The 21,154-nt window shown below is 44.0% G+C and overlaps 1 protein-coding gene across 1 annotated transcript in view; it reads left to right on the top strand.

Moving 5' to 3' along the window:
- Window positions 1-1,722: 1,722 nt before the first annotated feature.
- The window catches only part of slc13a4 (solute carrier family 13 member 4), a gene marked incomplete at both ends in the record, with an annotated part of 57,565 nt that continues 38,133 nt past the window's right edge, over window positions 1,723-21,154 (top strand). The window contains 2 exons of the mRNA XM_080754359.1: window positions 1,723-1,845; window positions 16,869-16,997. Coding sequence (XP_080610485.1) covers window positions 1,723-1,845; window positions 16,869-16,997 — 252 coding nt within the window. The remainder of the gene's footprint in view (window positions 1,846-16,868; window positions 16,998-21,154) is intronic.

The raw sequence follows: 21,154 nt of genomic DNA, 5'->3' as shown, positions 1-21,154 counted from the left end.
CTCAGCTGTGCTACTCTGTGACAACAATCAGCGCAGCGGACAATCATGGATGTTATTATAACGCTAATTACTGTACTGCTAATCTTGCATTTTTAACCTGTGCGGCTGCTGCTGCATAGCTAGTTCGTCTGTGTGCACTTCTGCACTGTCTGCCTGCCTGCCTGCAGAATGAATGTCCGAGTGCTGTCACTGTGGCGACTCGCGTTAAAGATTGGCTTTTGGGGAGGGGGCTGAAATGGTGCATTCAATGTGCCTCGGAAACATAGGATAGAATGAAATACTACATGAAAAAAACGATACAGCCGTGGAGTTTACCGATCCAGACACTCAGCGAATGATACATCATGATTTCAGCCGTCAATTTGTACCGATACACACTGAGAAATGCTGCGTTCACTCGATAGAATAACTATATTTTTATTAGATCATGACGGGCCGCACAGACATGCGGAAAGGGCCGCATGCGGCCCGCGGGCCGCGGGTTGAGTAGCGCTGCTGTAGTGCCACATTGTCACTTTCTTCTAGAGCAGCGCACCTCACCTGCTCTTGAGAGATTATATGAAATGTAATTCCATGTAAAGTTTATGGAAATTGATATTGCCATGGAATGCTTTGCAGCCTAATGTTTATGAATTATTATAATTAGATTTTGAGTAATCTGTATATAGGCTAATATAATGTAGCCAGCCTAATGTAATGCCAAGCCTTAATTGGCCTTTGACTTTTTGTAGAAACTGTGATATGTTTTGTAACATTGTGAAAATTAAATGAAATAATTTAAAAATCCAATGTCCCATTTCACAAGTTTTCAAATGTATAAAAATCATTTGAAAATAATAGCAGATCTACAAGCTCGCAATGCCTGGCCCTCTCGATGAGCCAAAATGTATATAGGGTTGAAGTGGTTAATGAATGTTTTGTAATAATAATACAAATCTACAAAGTAGCCTAACTAGTAGGCCTAACTAAAGTTTTCAACTAATTGTAGTGGAGTAAAAGTAGGCCTATATTTTTTGGATCCGAGAAGTAGGCCTAGTGGAGTAGACGTAAAGGTAATGGAAATTGGAAATACTCAAGTAAAGTAAAAATACCTCAAAATTGCACTTAAGTAGGCTACATTACTCAAGTAAATGTACTTGGTTACTTTACACCACTGAAAATAGCACTAGGCATTCTCCACTCTGATTGGTTAAGAGTCAGCTGGGTGGAGTTATAAACAGTCATCATTAGCATAACATCTCATAAATATAACAGTTTATGGCGGCAGGGCTTTCAACCAAAACACCGCTTCTCACCTACCAGCAGCACCATCCATAGGGTCTACAGACAACTTCCAGGTTCTGTCCCATAATGGCATGTCTATCATACACGGTGGAAGTTCGTGGACCTCAGTTCAACTAGAGGGGGGGACAGCAACAGAAACCCAGCTTGGGCAGTTTGAGAGTCACTCACCTAAAGGAGAGACCCTTTAGTTGTTGCAGTCTGCAGCAGAGGTGGTTGAAACTGCTCCAGTTTCCAGTCCAAGTTGTTGAACTTGTGCCTGACGTCTCTCAGACTCCATCACTCCAAGGATCTGTTCTTCAACGCTAAAGTCCAGCTCATTGACTTGTGCACCTGCACACGATATAGAGGAACCAGTTTGCACGACCCGGTCGTTCTGTTGGATTCGATCTGGAGGACACGCCGACCTGACCTGTGCGGGCTCCGGGGTCACCGTGACCCATGAGGCTCGAAGCCGCCGCAAGGATGGACCTGATCAAGAAGATGTGGAGGGCGAGGAAACTGATCCTGGTGGTTCTGATCCCACTGTCACTGCTGCCCCTGCCCCTCATCCACCCCACCAGCGTGAGTACAAAGACACGTTTAGCACAGGGGTCTTCAACGTTTTCAAGCCAAGGACCCCTTAGCTGAGAGAGAGATGATAAGCAGGGACCCCCACTACATAACGTAAAAAAATTGCGTTGTAGATTTACAGTTTAGACTTGTTTGACAGACAGCACTATCATCTGTAGGATTAATATATTCAACCACTTGAACTGTCAATACCTAGTCTGCTCTTCTTTTCCCTCTATACACCAAACCTCTGTGCCAAAAAATAGCCGATCTACAAGCTCACAAGTTGTGAGTCACAACTCTTCGCAGCCTAGGCGTTGTGAGCTTGTAGATCTGCTATTTTTCGGCTAATGTTCCACTAAGAATAGGGAATGTAAAAAACATGTTCCTACCACACAAAGATTTGGCGGCCCCCCTGTGTAGTAACCCTGAGGACCCCCTAGGGGTCCCTAACCCCCTGTCGAAGACCTCTGATTTAGCAAGTTAGCAAAGAAAAAACTAAAAAAAATAGTATGAAATGTAGGTTAACAAGGCTACAATTGCCAAAGTAGGCCTACAATTGAGGGGAAAATGGACCCCGGCCAATTTAAACAAGCCCAAAGGCTTTCTTGTGGAATTGAACTGTAGGCTGTCCTGTATGGTACCTTTTCCTTTGCAAACTTATGATAAAGTAGTATATTCAATCAATCAATCTATCAATCAGCTGTAATTTAAAAGGAGGCAGACGGTTACACAAAGTAGCCTACAAAATGCATTCATTTAGTAGGCTAGTAATTAGGGGGCAGAGAGCATGCAATGTATGTGTAGTATTGTCATTGTTGTTTTGTATGAACTGAGTAAAAAGGGACCCCATTTTAAACAGCAGTGAGCTTTCTTGTGGTTGACCTTGTATCAGTGAACTGTACTGTCCTGGTTGTACCTTTTCCTATGCAAACATTTAACAAAGTATGCAATCAATCAAGAAATCAATCAAACAAACATAAGTTTAATGGTACATACGGAGCTCAGCAGGTTTGAGTGTAGACACTGATGGTGGCTCCGATTTGCTGTGTGCGTGTGTGCGTGCGTGCGTGTGTGTGTGTGTGTGAGAGAGAGAGAGAGAGAGAGAGAGAGAGAGAGAGAGAGAGAGAGACGCATGGAGAATCAATCAAAAGGACACACTGTCTTGTGTTTTGGTCCGGGACGGACAGTCCCCAAGCTGTCCGGATCAGCTGGGTTGGTACTCGTGTGTGTCCAAGAGAGATGTCGCGATATGTTGATGAGATGGAGTCTGGAGAGCGTGTGTGTGTGTGTGGAGACAGTTGCTTTGTCCGTTGTATCAAAACTCCAGGTCTAAAAGGAATTGAATGAGATGGTTGAATGAACCAAAGCATCATTTTGTGGTAGTGAGTAGAGTAGCCTACCTTAAAAGTGGGGTTTTACGCACTCCTGTTGGGCACCTATACGTGCGTAAAAGCGCCCACAGGTCACACTTAATAGGCTCTACGCATATACTCCATTTTGTTCTACTTCCGGGTGTCTTTCGACTTCCTTCACAGGTGTTACCGATGATACTAATGAAGGGTCTGTTCCATTCTGGTCAAACAGAGTCAGGGTGCTGATATTGTGCATGTTGGCTCACTGGAAACACTCTGCTACACCAGTGGGTCTCAAAGTGTTCTTGAGTAGGTTCCAAATGTCCCCATACAGGTGTGTAACTTTGAGAGTGTACAAATGGAAGAAAATGGACCCGCAAGGGTCCATTTGATTCCATTTGTTGATTCCATTTGTATAGAGTTATGGGGGTCCTTGAAATGAAAGAACCACTGTACAATAAATCAAACAGACCCTTCATTAGTATCATCAGTAACACCTGTGAAGGAAGTCGAAAAACACCCGGAGGTAGAACAAAATGGCGTATATGCATAGAGCCTATTAAGGCCAAGGCTGTTGTTGCATGTTGATGCTGTCCGCAGCATTGGTTCTCAAACGTTTTCATTTCAAGGACAACTGGAGGATTAGTAGGCTGCTACAGCAGATATTAGATAATGTTAAGATCAAGCATTGAAAGAAAGAAAGAGACTAATTTCTAGAAAAAATGCCAAGCAATTAAGTTATGTAACCAATCTACTGCTCTGCCAGATTTGGGTCCCTTACAACACCTCAGAACCGCAGGGCCCAGGACCCCAAGCCGGCTCTGGAATGTGTCAGGGCCACAGCAAAGTGGGAGCCTCATCTGGTTAGAGCCAGCCAAGTGCAGAGGGCGCGTTGCTGTTTGGAATGGTACTGTGTGCAGCTGCAGCAGAACATCTGCCGGACATGTCCTGCGTCATGCCACAGCAGGAGAGAGAGAGAGAGAGAGAGAGAGAGAGAGAGGGGGGGGGGGGGGGGGGGAGGTGGACAGGAAGGGAGAGAAAGGGGTCTGATTGAGACATGTTTGATGGAGAGTGATCCAAGCGAATTAAACAGAATGTTTAAAGGTTGCAAGTGAGTGCAAAATTGACTTCACGGTCAACTGAAGGCAAAAGATAAGTCAATCACTCTCTCCTCTGTCCAACACACCGCCACCATCGGCAGATCAACAAGATCCTTGCCAGATACCAACTCATGCATATGCATGTGTGTGTAAGCACCGTTTAGTTGTGGATCTCTTTCAACCCACCTGTTTTTGGATTAGTCGATAGAGGTGATGAGTGATACACCATTATGCTTTATCTAGAACCCTCGTCCACTCTCTTTTCCCCTGTAGTCCACGGATGAATTGATAACAGGATCAGTGAGTTTAGTAACATGTCTTAAAATAAATTAGTTATTTGTGTTTCACTTTTGTTTCATGTGATTGTGTTTTGAAATATACAGCTGGGTCATTAAATATTCTTGATGATGCTGTGTCATTGAATGTTTTATGTTTGTATTGTATGTTTTATGCCTCAAAAAAATGAAGTGTTAATCTTTAAGAAAAATAAATATACAAATTACTACAATCAAAGCATTTTTTGAGTGTGGATAGTTAGGCTATTGTGATATGTATTATTACTAGAGGTTTGCCCGCTCCTCATTTAAAGGATTCTCTGTTTTGGCGATATGAGCTTCTAGTTCGTCTGTTATGTCCTGTTTCGTGTTTGATGATGCGAGACCTTTGACGTATATTGTTTTTGCCAGACCCATGAAATGGGTAGGCCTACATAAGCAAATGTCGGTCTGTCTGTCCGGGTTTTCTATATAAAGGGTATATATGATGATGACATGATGATGACATGCCTACAAAAGGCATGATGTCATAAATGATGATGACAGACAGGGGGTCTGGCACAACCAGGTTGACCTGGTCTAGTTTATATGGGGCTCAGGCAGTCCGACATTTTCATTCAATATGAATCCATGTCTTTCAACGTACTCCTTTAATTCAAGAAGAACTTGATTTTCATTCTTTTCTTTTGGCGCTTCTGATTTTGATGTGCGTTCGAAATCATCGCTGGCACTTACGTATATGTGTTCGGTGGCATAAAACGTCCCGTGAGGTTTGACCAATCCGCAAAGCCGATGGGCCAGGGCTCGGCCAATCGAGGAAAATCATGCTTTATCAACTCCACCCATTTTATTATGATATGAAGTCATGCGAAGCCTGAAATATTCTGGAGATTGGCCCATTTATAGTCTGGTTGGCTGAAATGTCAAGGTTTTTGGACATATGCCTGTTTATGCCATCGGATTGGCTACGGGCATAGACAGCCCCTCTTGTGGCCTTTGTATATGACCTGGGACGTGACCTGGGTGACGTCATCAACCGATTGATGACGTCACTCTGTGTCTTTCCAAGGGTTTTCCCATTGGATGACGTCAGCGCAGACACGCAGACACACGGACGCAGACACGCAGACGCAGACACACGGACGCAGACACGCAGACGTAGGTTTCCCTAATTTATAGATAGATAGATAGATGATTGCGACCGTAGGTCCCAGATTAGTATGTAAACGGTCACAGCTTGTCTGTATGTGTGTATCTCTGCCTGTCTGTCACGCCTGGCACTGTGGTTCTATGGGTTTTTTGCTCTGACATCATGCTCTGATGTCACTGTGATGTCAGGGGAACCACTCTTAACAAAATGGGTTTGCCGCTCTGACATCACGCTCTGGCTTGATGTCCCTTTTATGCCCATATATGGAGATCGCTGATGTCATCACGAGTCACACTTGCAAATTAATTACGTCCATGTCTGTTGCCCATATATGGAGAATTGGAGATCCCTGTCCCGATGTCATCAATATTAAGAGCATATCTGGGAATGCCCATATTTGGTAATGCCCATATATGGGCATGTTCTGACATCACCATGTATGGGCATAAAAGGGTATGATGTCAGATGTCATAGACATCATAGGACTTTCACATAATGAACTAGAAGCAGTGCTCTTCCGAGCACAGGTCTCCACCAGGTCAGGTATTAATTATTGTGGCCTCCTGGTGGCGCTACATGTGAAAAGGGTGCCATGTCTTCTTTGGCCTTTAACGGTGACGATCACATGACTGTTGAGATACTGCATTTTGTTCGAAACGGATCAATCCTGCAAAGGATTGGAGGCCAATCTTAGCCAATCAGGATGGAATATTTAATATGGGACAGATCCGTCTTGATCATATGACTGTAGAGATACTGTGTACAGATTTTTGTTAATTTTGGGTAAATTCTGAAGGATCCAAAAATGTGTCTTACATAAGTCGGCCTCCTGGTGGCGCTATAAAAGGCTGATGTGAAAAGGCCATTTTCTTGGCCTCTAGGGAGTGTGCTTACAAAGTTTGAAACTGATCGGTGGAGTTAATAGGTAAAACCACAAATCGGCCTGTTATAGCGCCACCATGAGGCTGATTTCCAAAATTTGAAGTGGCATTTCTTCCTAGGCCTAGTGGGAACATGTGTGCGCGATTTTTGAAGCGGTGAAAACCGCTTCCAATGAATGGCTTTGTGTGTATCACGCCCATATATGGTCATTTCAGTCCAGAATGAACAGGCTTTTTCAAAAACAGAATGTCCGTTTAATTACCATATATGGTGATCTCAGTCCAGAATGAACAGGGTTTTTCAAAAACACAAAGTATGTTACCTTAATCCATATATGGTCACTCCAGGCCAGAATGAACAGGTTTTTCCTGTCCCACAGAATGTCTGTTTAATTACCATATATGGTGATCTCAGTCCAGAATGAACAGGGTTTTTCAAAAACACAAAGTATGTTACCTTATGTCCATATATGGTCACTCCAGGCCAGAATGAACAGGTTTTTCCTGTCCCGTACGTGTAAAATATCAGTCCAGAATGAATAGGCTTTTTTGAAAAAGTAATAATGATTAAACAAGATAATTGCATATATGAATGCTGTCCTTATGATGAATGCAACAAGAAAGTTTCTCCATTAGAAAATGGTAATTATTTTTGTATTTATTTATTATTGTATTTATTTATTATTATATTTATTTATGTATTTATTTAATTACAAATTCTTATTTTAATGTATGTGTTTTAATCTATATATTTTTTAAACCTATTATACCAACTGTCATACCAGCTCTCCAAATACATTCAGAATAGAGGTTTTATCTGTCCACCGCTTCACTTCGAACCGAGGTTTGATTTTTTCATGATAATTGCACTTTGCGTTTGGGATTTGAGGCATTTTGTTCAAAACGGCTCAATCCTACAAACTTTAGAAGGCAATCTTAGCCAATCAGGATGGAATATGCATAATCGGACAGATCCGTGTCGATCACATGACTGTCAAGATACTGCTTACCGATTTGTAGGATTTTTGGACAAAATCTCTGAAGAGTAGTGTACAGAAATGGTCTCATGGTGGCGCTAGAACAGGCCCTTTGAAAAAAATGTGGGGCAGAGGTTCTGAATTGGCATCCATTGAGTGTGTGTGCTCATTTTGGCAGCGACCGGACCAGCGGCGACTGAGATTAGGTGGTAACAAACTGCGAGGACGCACGCACGCACGCACGCACGCACGGACGGACGGACGGACGGACGGACGGAGGGGAAAACATACTCTCCCCCATGCCTTCGGCTGGTGGAGACAATAACTTAGTCAGCATGTTTGGGTTCTCACAGCATATCTCCATATACAGTACATGGATCTTCATATATGGGTACCAGGGGTCTCCATATATGGGTAACTGGTCCGTTATCATCACTAGCTAGATAAGGGCGAGGTCGTATGTCGCCCTGAGGCGTCTTACTAGTTGTGGGCTCGCCTGAAAAGCGAGAACACTATGTTATCTTCATTATTGTTGTGGGCTCACTGAAAGTGAGAACACTATGTTAACTTCATTATTTATAGTGTGAGTTCCGTCGCAGACAGTACAAAGGCAAGGCCCTTAGCCAATGAGGTGCAATGGAGTTGCGGAAAACATCTGGCAGTGGTGGTAGCTGGAGTATTGGTTGAGCTTCACATGACAGTTAGCACGCTGCAGAATATAGTCACGAGCGAGCCCACACTGTTTCGTAGGAACAGTATTTCTAGTTATGTACATGTTGTCCTCACTATTTGAACCACTTGGTTGGTGTTCTTTTCTTTTTAACTCGGTGTGTTCCATGGGTCTGCAAAATAAGGTACCGGTAGTTAAAAACAATGGAAAAGCCCTGGCAGAGGCAGATGAATTAATGAACGAACGAATGAATGAACGAATGAATGAACGAATGAATGAACGAATGAATGAATGAACAAACAGCTGGCAGGTGACGAATGAATGAACAGCTGGCAGGTGATGTGTTAATAACTGGGTCAATGGTGGACGTCACAAAACGTAACATCTGGACTTGCGAGACGCAGCGTTGCTCCAGTCTGCATCAAACTTGGCACAGACACTGTTAGGGGGGTTGCCATGACGATAGTCACACCAGGGGCCCCTAGAGTCCCCATGTGCATTGATCCACAGACCAGGGGCCACCAGGGGCCAAGTGTGGCCCTCACAGGGCCCCAAGGCCCCAACGGCTTGGCAGATTGGTCAACCTTGCGGGACGGTTGTTCCGCCGAACACATATAAGTGGCAGTGGCGCATAGCAGTACTGCATTCTTTTACAGAGCAGCATTTGATAACATAGGTCTGTGTTGTTTCTGGTGTGTAAGAATGTTTTGCTGGACGATCCATCTGAAAGGAATAAATAGATGCAGGCACACTGCTGTGGTGACAGATGGACAGAAGGTGTATGCTATTGGAGGAGTCAGTGACAAGGACAGTGAACAGATTGGTGTGCACATCCTCAACACAATGTCTTTGCGCTGGACAACGTTGCCCCCAGCGACACATAGAAAAGGAGAACGTCACCTTGAGGTTCCCTTCAGGCGCTGGGGCCACACAGCTGTGCTGATTGAAGATACTGTCTACCTCTGGGGAGGGATAAAGTACTACAAATCCAGGTTCTGCAACCTGCTTTATGCATTTGACGTTGACGCCCACATATGGTTCAAACCACAGGTTTCAGGGACTGTTCCAGAGGGAAGGGAGGACCACTCAGCCTGTGTCTTGGGAAATGTCATGTATATTCATGGAGGAGAGACACAGACTAGATACACTAATGACATCTACAAGTTTGCTGCTACCACTATGGTCTGGTCTTTAATTAACACCAGAGGCACTGCACCACCTGCTTCATCACTTCACTCTGCCACCATCATCGGGACAAGGATGTTTGTATTTGGGGGCTGGGGGGGTCAGTACAGCACCATCAGAGTGTTTGACACAGAGAACAACTGCTGGCTGAACACACCTTCTGCACAGCTTCTTCCGGAAGGACGCAGTAAACATTCAGCCTTTACTTACAATGGAGAACTGTATATATTTGGTGGCTACACATTTTCCCAGACCTTCAATGATTTGTGGAAATTCATTCCAGAGACCTTCTCCTGGAAGACGGTTGAGCCCAAGGGGAGAGGGCCGTCTCCAACATATAGGACGTGCTGTTGCATGATGGGAGATCGTATCATCCTCTACAACACAGGATACAACACACCTGGTGACCTGTATGTCTTAGACCTGAGTCCTAGCCTGAAGACTTCATGTAAGCTAGCAGTTATTCAGTATGGTCTGGAGAAGTCTGGACTCCCACACAACATCAGGTGGGAGCTGACGGCCATGATTAACAAATGAAGAAAGAAAAAAAAAAAGAAAACAAAGAAAAAAGAAAATCACACCTAGTGTGAAGTGAGCGGTGCTATCCATGAATTGATAAAAAGCGTACCGCAAAGCTTGGCCTCAAAGCTTGGCCAGTGTGACCCTGCATGGGCATACAACAAACTTCAAGTGCTTTGTGTCAAGATGTAGGTCAGATGTAGGCCAATTGTAGGCCAGATGTAGGCCACGCTTCAGAGCGGATAAAGCCAGATGTTGGAGCTTAGCTCCTTCCATGAGCACTGCTCAAAAATAACATCCCAATGACTCTGGGCTCAGCACTAAAATAAACAGACTGACATAAACAACACCAGGGTTCCTGGATCTCCTTTTGTCATGGCTGTGATGTCACTAGGTAGTGATGTCAATAGGTAGTGATGTCACCAAGTAGCTGTGATGTCACCAGGCAGCCTATTGCCCTGCTTGAGAGCTCAGAGTATCGATTTGGGTCTGGCCCCGCTCGCTCAATTTTGAATCCATTTCCTCACCCCAAAGAGTTGGGTGACCAATCAGGGCCCAGTATTGGTCTGGTCAAACCAATTGTGTTTTTTTACCCGCCCCTTGGAAAAAAAACCTTCGATATAGAAGTATTAGATTCATATCCTCGCAGTGATATAGTCTGGCTACGCAAGGCTAGACCACCCTGGGCCTTGGTCCATCGGTCCATCCTGGGCCATGGTCTAGCGGTCCAGGCTCCTGGGCTCTTGTGTAGCATGACAGTAAGTACATTGCAGATTCGAGTTGGGTTCCCGACGATCTTTGCTGCATTTCCCTCCTCATCTCTCTGTCCCTGTTTCCTGTCTGTCTCTGCTGTGACACCGGCCCACAGAGCAGAACGACATTAACGATTGGCCCACTGGCTTTTCTATCATCTGAATACTGGGCCAGTAGCCCAATCACAGGCTACTGTGGTCCAGGAGTCCCACTCAAACATTTAACAGCTGATACAGGCCCACAACGCATCGCTGCCACTACATGTTGTGGGCTTGTAGATCTTCTATGTTCGGTTTGCGCCGGTTGTGGTGGATTCCAGTCCCGAATTTATGTCCCAGTCTGGCCCTGCACCCATGCGAAGTGAGCGGTGCAAACACGACACACTGCATATCTCCTTGTATGGGCTGTTCTGTCCGTGACGTCAGCTAATTAGGGTGACCACCTCAAAACAGGACCAATGAGGGACAGGGGAACCCGCTTTGCGGGACAATGTTGGACATGTTAAAACAATTGATTTAACGTGTCCCACAGAATGCAAGAATGCAGCTTTATAAAGCAGTTTCAAGTGTTTTAAACAAAAATAAATACCATTAGGCTATACAAACTTAAGTAAATAGCCTAAGTATAAGTTCTAATTAGCTGTATGTGTTGCCAGATTTTGCAAGAAGAATAAGCAGCCATGTCTATGCAAACAAGCCTAAAATAAGTGAATATAGGCCACATGAGCACCTAAAACCTATATCCATCGGCTATTTTGAAATAGCCATTCCGATCTACAAGCTCAACCACCATTATTTACAAGCAACTTTACAGAATAACAAGCCCAACGCGGCTTCTAATAATCAGACCTGGCAACACTGCATGTTCATTGTGATTTCCTCCACCACTCCGTGGTTAGGTTGCTTACTAACACTAACTGCACATGTAGCCACCGACATGCCACACCAGTCTGAAATCCATATGTTTTGAAATACATCCTGAGAAATGTACAGCTGCAATGTAAGGCCGGGCGATATTAGGAAAACCTTCGATATTCGATAACGTTGTTTACCTCGTTATTGATATTACCTACGATATTAGTAAAAACAATTGCATTATATAGTTTTTAATGTTTTTCTGCCTTAGGTCCACTAGCTGCCTGCCTAACCCAGATAATGGATAGCATATCCATGCATGCGCACTGCACAGTACACATAGAAGGGTTAAGTAGGTTTTATTGAGACTGCTTTTTTGCATGCGCTACGTGCATGCATAGTGTGTCTGTTAATTCATTTGACACATACACCAATACCTCATTTCAAGCCGTCTTTGTCGATATGTATACCTTGCATGTTGATACCTCGATAGCGATATATTTTCGGGATATTGCCCACCCTTACTGCAATGTATCGAGTGTTACTTCTCTCGGTGCGTAGAGTGTTATGTTTCCCCATCCAGAGTAGCCGAGAGAGAGCTACCGGTATGTATCTCCATCCAACGGTGTGTAACCGAGAGAACGTTATGCTTCACATGAGCGTCATGTTATTGTGAAAATAGATCCCGCAAACCTGTGCAAGCAGAGCGTGCAAGTACTGTTTGTCGGTGTACCCCTTTGTTTAAGCCCGTAGCCCAATCAGGGACCAGCATTTCTGGCAACATCATCATTAAAACCCCCAATGAGGGACCAGCATTCCTGGTGATGCCACTGGTGATGTCAGCAGAGTTTGGTATATAAGAGCATTCCTGGTAAAGTCATCATTAACAGCCAATGAGGCCAGCAGAGCACACTCATGGCTTACAGTATACTGTAGGTCATTGTTATCCTGTTGTACTGTAAGTTCTGTCTAGTGGAAATTTACCAACACTCTACGTGTCTCTGTCCTCTTGTTATGATATGGGAACGAATGAATGATCTAACTGTCATATGCTGTATTCTTTATATACTGTATGTCAACCTCCATTTTAGGAAGAGAGAATTTAGCCAGCTGCCACTATGGTATGCTCACTGTTTATCACCATGTCTGCTCTCTCCAAAATACAACAATTTAAGATATAGTCCTTGGCTGTCTGAGTCTTATTTTGTCGTGTTTTAGTTATTAATTAATATATCCATCAGATACTTTTTACTGAACTAGATGCCTGGAGTCAACACTTAAACCCTATAATGTACTTTGTCCCCCAGAGATTCTATACTAGGCCCCTTTCTTTTTTTTCTCTTAGCTGAAAATAGTCAATCTACCAGCTCAAAACACATTGCAACATGACGGTTAAATCATCGAATTGCTTTCCAAAGCAAGAATTTTACCAGAATCATTTCCATCGATTATTTGTAATCTTTAGGATAGAGAGAACAGATTTGAACCCAGGATGTTCCAGAAACGGTATGTAGTCAGCTCATTAACTTGGGCTGGCCACAATGTCTAGACGTTAGTTCTGCTTAGTTTGGACATCTTACTATTCAGTTGGAAGGAATATCCATATGTCAATTCCAGAACACTCAAACTGTGTGTGTGCGCGTGTGTGCGTGTGCGTGTGTGTGTGTGCGTGTGTGTGTGTGTGTGTGTGTGTGTGTGTGTGTGTGTGTGTGTGTGTGTGTGTGTGTGTGTGTGTGTGTGTGTGCGTGCGTGCGTGCGTGCGTGCGTGCGTGTGCGCGTGTGCGTGCGTGTGTATGTGTGTGATTGGCTAACCCAATGCATCGCCGGCACAGATTGGCCAAGCTTTGCGTCACATTTGTGCCACTGCACCACCAACAAGCCCGCACCAATATAGAACTGTTACTTGCAAGCAGAGTCCTAAAGTATTTCCCTGAAGTCTGAACAAGCCTTGTTTCTCTTCAGTACAGCAGCTGTTATCTCAACAGTTGCATTAGTGATGTTGCGCCTTTCTGCTGACACAGGAAGAGGCATTGCAAAAAAAACAAAAAACAATGCAAACTAAGCATTGATGCATGGTCGATCTGCTGCAGGGGTTCCCAAACTTTTTTGTCTCAGGGCACCCCATAAATATTTTTTTTAATCTGAGGCAGAACTGACTGAAAATAACTTCAAGTTTAAAATTATACTAAATAATATTTTTTCAAGTGTCCAAATACATTCCAAATATTATCAAATGATCTCACGGCACCCCTGGACTACTGTCACGGCACCCCAGGGTGCCCCGTCACCCACTTTGAAAACCCCTGATCTACAGTATTTGAACTTTTGGTGTTTGAATCTATGTTATCTGTAGATGAACTAAGGCCAATGATCTGTGATACATTTCTGCTGAATCAGACCGATATGATCCCTGTCTGTCTGCATCCTCCATTCCATTCCCTCCTTCCCACAGGTCTGTCAGTCTGTATTTTATGTCTTTCACAGTCTCGCCCTCTATGAGTCCAGTGGTCTAGTCTCACGGTAAAAATGTTTACCCCCCCCCCCCCGATCAAGGCCATCGCAAGTCTTCCAAATTAGGGATCAACAGTCTATCAGTTGAAAGGCCCAGGAATGCTTATCTGGCAGATTCTTCTGTAACCTTTTGTTTCCTGAAGTAATATTGGTTGGTCGTCCATGTGGACTCAGATGTGTGATAGTAAATGTTGACTGGACTCTATGTAAATGGGGAAAGAAGCTGACACAGTAATCAATGTGCAACAGGGATTTTCAACTCAATTGCTAGGTTCAACTGAGAATTACTTCTTTAATGCCCACCAAATGTAGACTGTCACTTAACAGATGGATGACTGTGTTCAAATGCAATTATTGGCAAAATATAGTCAACCAAATTGTCACATGCCATAATGTACTTGAAATTAAAATGTGCATATACCGGTAGTTGATGTTCCACAAATAATCAGTGCAATGTCTGGTGGGCTATTCATTTAATCATTTTCATTGTTTTGATGAAACCTCAAAACAATAAGGGGGCCGTAAATGTTTAGATGTAATCACAATATAAAATAAACCTGGGATATACACATTAAATGGAAACTAGGCAAGTTTGTGTGTATATGTAGCCCCCATAGTTTCTGAATAGATGATGCACAGCATACACAGCCCCTTACCTGTGGTCTTGCAGCCATGCAGGAGGCTGATCAGAAATAGTGGCCAATCGTCTTTTCTAGCTCCTCCCCTCCTTATGCTCCTCCTGTCATTTTCTCCTTTTTGTGTTTTATATTTTTTACAGTGTGCTCAATCCAACGTCCCGTTTTTGCAGTGCTCAGAACGTGAAGGCACAACGTAATTTTTTACAGTGTACTCAATAACGTCGGCTGCTTGCTTCCTTGCAGAGCTGCTGCTGTACACAGCTAAAGCAGAAGCACTGTCTTCTACAGTTTGGATCAATGGATTTACACGCCTTTCTTTCTTTCACCTGTGATTTATAGGGGAGCATTTAGCAACACGGAGCACATGCATGGAGATGCATCCCGTTTTGTAGTAAGAACGTGGGAGGCGGCGGCTTGCAAAACAAACTTTTTAGGCACTTTAGCTCGGACACAGAACGGGGAGACTTGTCTGTCCATGCAGTGAGCTTGAGTAACAATTGAACTAGGAAAGCTGACGTCTCATTATCAAAACTAGCATAGTACACAGGTGCAGCCAATGACTGTGACATTAACATGCACATTCTTGTGAAATATACAGCCAGACTTTCGAACGCCTCTGCTTAGACAACAGGCTGGCTGCGGTCTAACAAAACAAGGCAGTGTGTCCCGTGTGTGATGTCATCGCGCATATGCAGGCATCGATAGCGGAATCGTTAAGGACTTTGGCTAACGATTCCAAGGAAACGATCCACGGAGAACCGGTTCTCAACAAGAACCGGCTCTCGATTCCCATCCTAAATCAACTCAGTGCACAACCCCTTTGAAATTCAAATGGAGCAATTAAGAGCTCTGGCCGGGCTCCTCCCCTCACAGACTTTTCTGTCCCTGCAAGGGATGAATGTCAACATAAACAGTGGAACACAACCAAAATACAGCCAGGGGATGTGTCTTTCTGGAAGGAAACACCCCAGCACAATAATATATTGACTGATAAAGAGAAATGACTGCTACAAAATGTATAAACACATATATAAAAAATTGTCTTAAAGTTACCTAGTTTCCCTTTAAAGCATAATGAAACACTTATTTCCAATGTGGCTTTCTGGGGCGAACCTCTTTAACTGGAGGTTATCAAAGGGAGTTACTCAACCAGCAGAAATGAGAAATTAGAGAATTATTTAGAATAAATGTCAAATAATCCCTGGCAGACCTGGTGGTTGAATCTAGGTCAATGGAAGTAGGGCGATAAAAACCTAAGTTGGAAGGATCGTTGGTACTGTATGTGAGGTGATGTACCGTACTCAGAGTCAGGACTGGAATTATTTCATTATTGTGTTACCTCCTTTGATGCCATGAGAATTCCCCACCCCAGAATATTGATTGGGAAGTACTTGTGAACTCTAATGTATTACGTCACCGCAGAAAGATACCACCACTGCTTGGAAATATTGAAAAGAAAAAGTATTTTCCATAGTTTAGTTATAGTCGGGGTGTCCTACAATCAGTGTTGCCAGGCTATTTTAAAACTCATTGGGCTGGAAAGAATAGCATTGGTGGGGACTTAAAACATTGCTTGTTTTTAGCATATCTGGCGGGTTTTATTAACCTCACAACAACAGGTTTTTCGTGCCGTACAGTGTGTAAAGCCTGGATTCTTTCTACTACTGCACAGTGCTCTGATCTGGTCTAGAACCCACCTACTCACTGTATCCAGTCTGTAACACACATACATGCATGCACTGTTTGATCCAATAACAGCCATGTTGTGAGTACGTAGGGCAGCAGATGGATACCCAATCCGTCCAATGGGGGTGCAGCTGCACATAGAGTGTCACCTGTTTAATGCAGACACAGGAGGAAAACGTTATCTACAAAGGGTGTCAGGCAAATGTAAATATCCTACCAAAATGAAGTATTGCTGTCAATGTACTGATGTGGGGTAGAGTAGCCGTCTTAGAACTCGGAGGGTTCCTGAAGGGTTCCCAGTTAGATCCCGGGCTCCCCCAGAGTTAGTGTCGAAGAGTCCTTGAGCAAGACTCTGAACCCCAGGTTGCTCCCGGTTAGCAGGTCTCTGTAAAGTGCCTTGGATAAAGGCGCTATATAAATGCACCATTTCCATTTCCAGATGTTTTGTGGTCTTACCTTGTTGTTTTTTTGCATCCTGTAGGAGGCATGCTGTGCATATGTGTTGATGGTGACTGCTGTCTACTGGGTATCTGAAGCCGTTCCTTTGGGTGCAGCTGCTCTGGTGCCAGCCTTCCTCTACCCGCTGTTTGGGGTGCTGAAGTCTAGTGAGGTGAGTTTCACACGTCCGCCTATGTGTCTGTCTGTCTGTCTTGCCCCTTTGCTCTCAATCTGCCTCTCTTTCGGTCAGCATTGCAGTCAGTATGTATGTACAGTATGTAAATTTGCTAAATCTTTCAGTCTGGCTTGCTTGACAAAATCTCACATTAGTTATTGTGATGTCAAGTAAGTGAAGCATGACCAATCCTGTCGGATTGGACATTATATTGTCCAATCAGAAAAGGGACAGAAAAGATCCATTGAACTCAATGGACTTTTGGGGTTACAGAAAAGTTGAAGTTAGGTTTACTTTAGGTGCCATAAAAGTTCTCAGACCTAGAACCATAGTCTGGTTGCCTATAGCAACCACACTAATAATTATGTACATTTGTATCCACTGCTTTAACCCTTTATTCAATATAGGAGAGTGTAGGGAGAAAGGAAGTGTTATAAGACGGATTGCAACGACATGGTCGACACATGCCTGTCCGGTCAGCTATTGGCGTGTCCCAAGGACATATTCAACGGGTCCGCATCAGAGTTCCGACGGTCCGGTATTCCGACACTAAAACTATAACCCTAACTCTACCCCCAACCCTAAACCTAACCTCAGTAAACCTTACCTCAGTAACTAACCTGCCGACGCTAAGTAACTAACCTGCCTTACGCTAAGTAACTAACCTGCCTTACGCTAAGTAACTAACCTGCCGACGCTAAGTAACTAACCTGCCGACCATGTCGGAACAGCGGATAGTCGGGATAGTGAGCGCTTCCCATATTCAACATGTCCCATACATTACCAAGAAGCACAACACCCTATGCCTTACCTTTGCAATTTTCTAGAATAATATCCACCCATTATTTCCAGCCGCGGTGTTGTGTAAAAGAAACCGCATGTCTCATAGTGTCGGGAAAAAAAAAAAACGGCTCCATTACAAAGAGAGAGCCTGTGGAGTTTGATTGATTGAAGACTTTATTAGAAGTTTGCATAGGAAAAGGTACAGTTTCATGACGGTACAGTTCACTGGTACAAGGTCTACTAAAAGGAGATCCATGAAAAGACTAAGCTTATTTCCACTGGAAACCATTGAAGTATCTCATATAACATTGAATGACAGACAGATAGAACACAGTACTATGCAGTAGATATGTAAAGAAAAACAAAACAAAGACAGTAATTCTTAAACAAACAGTATATACAAAGAAGGGGCAGGGGAGGGTAGGGTTGGGGCTAGGTTTATTATTACCAGTTGCGAACGGCTGCTGCCTGTAAGTGGCTTTTCAGGGCAATTTTAAAGGATGCAAGTGATCCACACTCCTTTATGGCCTTCGGTAAGGCTTTCCACATTTTGGTGGTATAGCAGAAAAAAGAGTTTGACCCTTTGTTGGTTTTGACTCTGGGTTGAAAGTGATCTGTGGCGCTGCCTCTGGTGTTGTAATTATGGACATCCTTAATGTTTATAAAGTATTTTGACAGGTACTTGGGTATCATAGTGGTGTAGTGTATCTTGTACACCAGGCCCATTGCAAGCTGCTGTACTCTGTCATCTACTCTGAGCCACCCCACTCTTAATTGGTGAGTAGCGGTGAGGTGAGTCTGATAGGGAAGGCTAAGCAGGACCCTAATTAGTTTATTTTGGGCTGTTTGGAGTTTAGTTTTCAGGGCTTGTGGGGCGTCACGATACCATACGTGGACTCCGTAGTCAAAGAGGGGCTGGATTATTGCACCAGCTATGGTCTTCAGTGTGTTAAAATTGACCATCGGGGCTATCCTCTGTAGGAAACGAGTTCGTTGGTTGATTTTATTTATTACTTTAGAAGTCATCTTTTCACTGGAAAGATTAGCTTCCAGGATACATCCTAAGTAAGAGATTTCGTTTTTTCGTGTTATGACCTTGTCACCCACTTTGATTGTGAAGTTATCGACCTTTTTGAGGTTATGATTTGTTCCAAAGAGGATGGACTCCGTTTTTCCCAGGTGAATTGATAATTTGTTGTCGTTAAGCCATGTGCAGATCTTACTTAGTTCAGAGTTAAGTGTCTTCTCAACCTGCAAGTGGTCCTTGCCCGAGACTAGGAGAGCCGAGTCATCCGCGAACAGGAACAGGTTGCAGTCACAAGCAGATGCCATGTCGTTCACGTATATTAGGAACAACAGAGGCCCCAGTATGCTACCTTGAGGAACACCACAGCTTACTGGGAGGGGGGGGGACATGGTACCGTTAATCTCCACCACCTGTTCCCTCCCCACCAGGTAAGATTGCATCCAACTCACTGCTGCGCAGTCAAGACCGATGGCTTTTAGTTTCTCAATCAGAATAGAATGATTTACGGTATCAAATGCCTTCTGGAGGTCCATCATGACCATGCCGCTATATTTGCCGTCATCCGCTTCGCGTTTGATTTGGTCAGTCAAATAGAGAAGGCATGTGTCGGTGGAATGAGATTTTCTGAATCCAGATTGGAACTCGTAAATCAGATTATTCTCATCGAGATATCTTGCAATCTGTTCGTAGACTATTTTCTCCATGACTTTGGATATGGAGCTGAGAATGGAAACGGGACGGTAGTTTCCAGGGTCTAGTTTGCTACCTTTTTTATGCAGGGGGGTTACTTTTGCTAGTTTGAAGTCCTGTGGGACATGACCCTGTTCGATGGAAAGGTTAATTATGTGGGTAATGATTGGAGCAATGGTGGCGGCTGAATCTCTGAGAAATCTAGCTGGAATTTTATCAAGGCCAGTGGCCTTGTGCTGAGGTAGGGCGCTCAGTTTTTTAAACACTTCATCAGTTGTCACTGTGGCAAGTTTAAAACTGTCTTTTATGACACCCAGTTTATTGTAGTATTTCTTAACAAAATTTATACCATACCGCCCAGATGGGGCGACCAGTCTTTCAACCAGTGAATGGGCCATGGTGGTAAAGGTTTTGTTAAGATGGGTAGCTACTTCACATTTGTCAGAAATGAGAGCGGCGTCCGTTTTGATGTTTATGCTGTGGCATATGTTTTTAGATTTTAAGCCTAATTGGTTGTTAAGCAACTTCCATAGGTCTCGTGGTTTATTTTTGTATTCGTCGATTTTGGTGTCGAGTATGCCTTGTTTTCACCCAAAATCAACAAGGAAAGAGAGAAAGTAGATCCAGGGCCGCAAAAACGAAACAAAAAGGAAATCAATCCGCCATTACTGTTTAGGTTCTCTCAACACTCCCGACAGGCACTGTGGTTGCTTTGGCAATGGCAGAGACCTGCCCCTCCCCCTGTGCTCAGTCTGCCGAACGCTCGCCATGGCGTTATGCGACACTTGGCGAGCGCTCTTCATTGGCAGTAATAGCACATTTGGTGAGCTAATTGATGATTCAGCGATCGTTATTCTTCTTTTAGGGTGAATGGAGTTGCAGTAAATCCCTGGTCAGGCCACACTGTGATTAACAAGCTCCTTTCCAAACCCGGGGGTGTGGGGGAAAACTGAGAAATGGGGAAATGTGGGAACGTTTATTATTTATATCAGAACCCCTCACTTTTCTACTTTTATGCCTTTATTGATAGAACAGTAGACTGACAGGAAATGGGGGGAGAGACGGGGAGTGACATGCGGCAAAGGTCGTCCGGATTGGGAATCGAACCGGCGACGCCGCCAGGCATCCATGCCTATGTGGCAATGCCTAAGTGGTATGCGCCCGGACCAGTAGGCCAGCGGGCGCCCCACTTTTCAGCTATTTTAAATGATGACAATAGAAGTCAGCCTTCATGGGTGAAAGCCTGGTACCCCCCACTGTTATTAAACAAAGTTCTTCAAACCCCCAAAGCAGCTTAATTGCAATCTGGGGTGTCATGATGAGGTAAATTAGAAAAACGAGTCCACACATTAGTCCATCTGTCGCTTATCACTGGTGGTGATTCGTAGATGTTGCACTGTGTTCTCTAGTATTATTTCCTGGAAAGAAATGCAGCAGGTGTGCCCATGCATACAACAGGATTATCTGGATATTTATGTTGCCCGGAAAGCTATTGCCTGATTCATACTTGTTTGCGCGTCGTGTCACGTACCGGCGGAAACAATCTGCAAGCTCATAACAGACTCACAACCTCAGAGAGGTTGTGAGCTTGTAGATTGGCTATATCCGGTGCGTGACACCAAGTATAAATCTCCCTTAAGGTTCTGGCCCCTTT

This window comes from Nannobrachium achirus (assembly GCF_963921795.1).
Source record: "Nannobrachium achirus genome assembly, chromosome: 23".
Classification (NCBI taxonomy): Eukaryota; Metazoa; Chordata; class Actinopteri; order Myctophiformes; family Myctophidae; genus Nannobrachium; species Nannobrachium achirus.
This window is presented reverse-complemented; position numbering and strand designations above follow the sequence as displayed.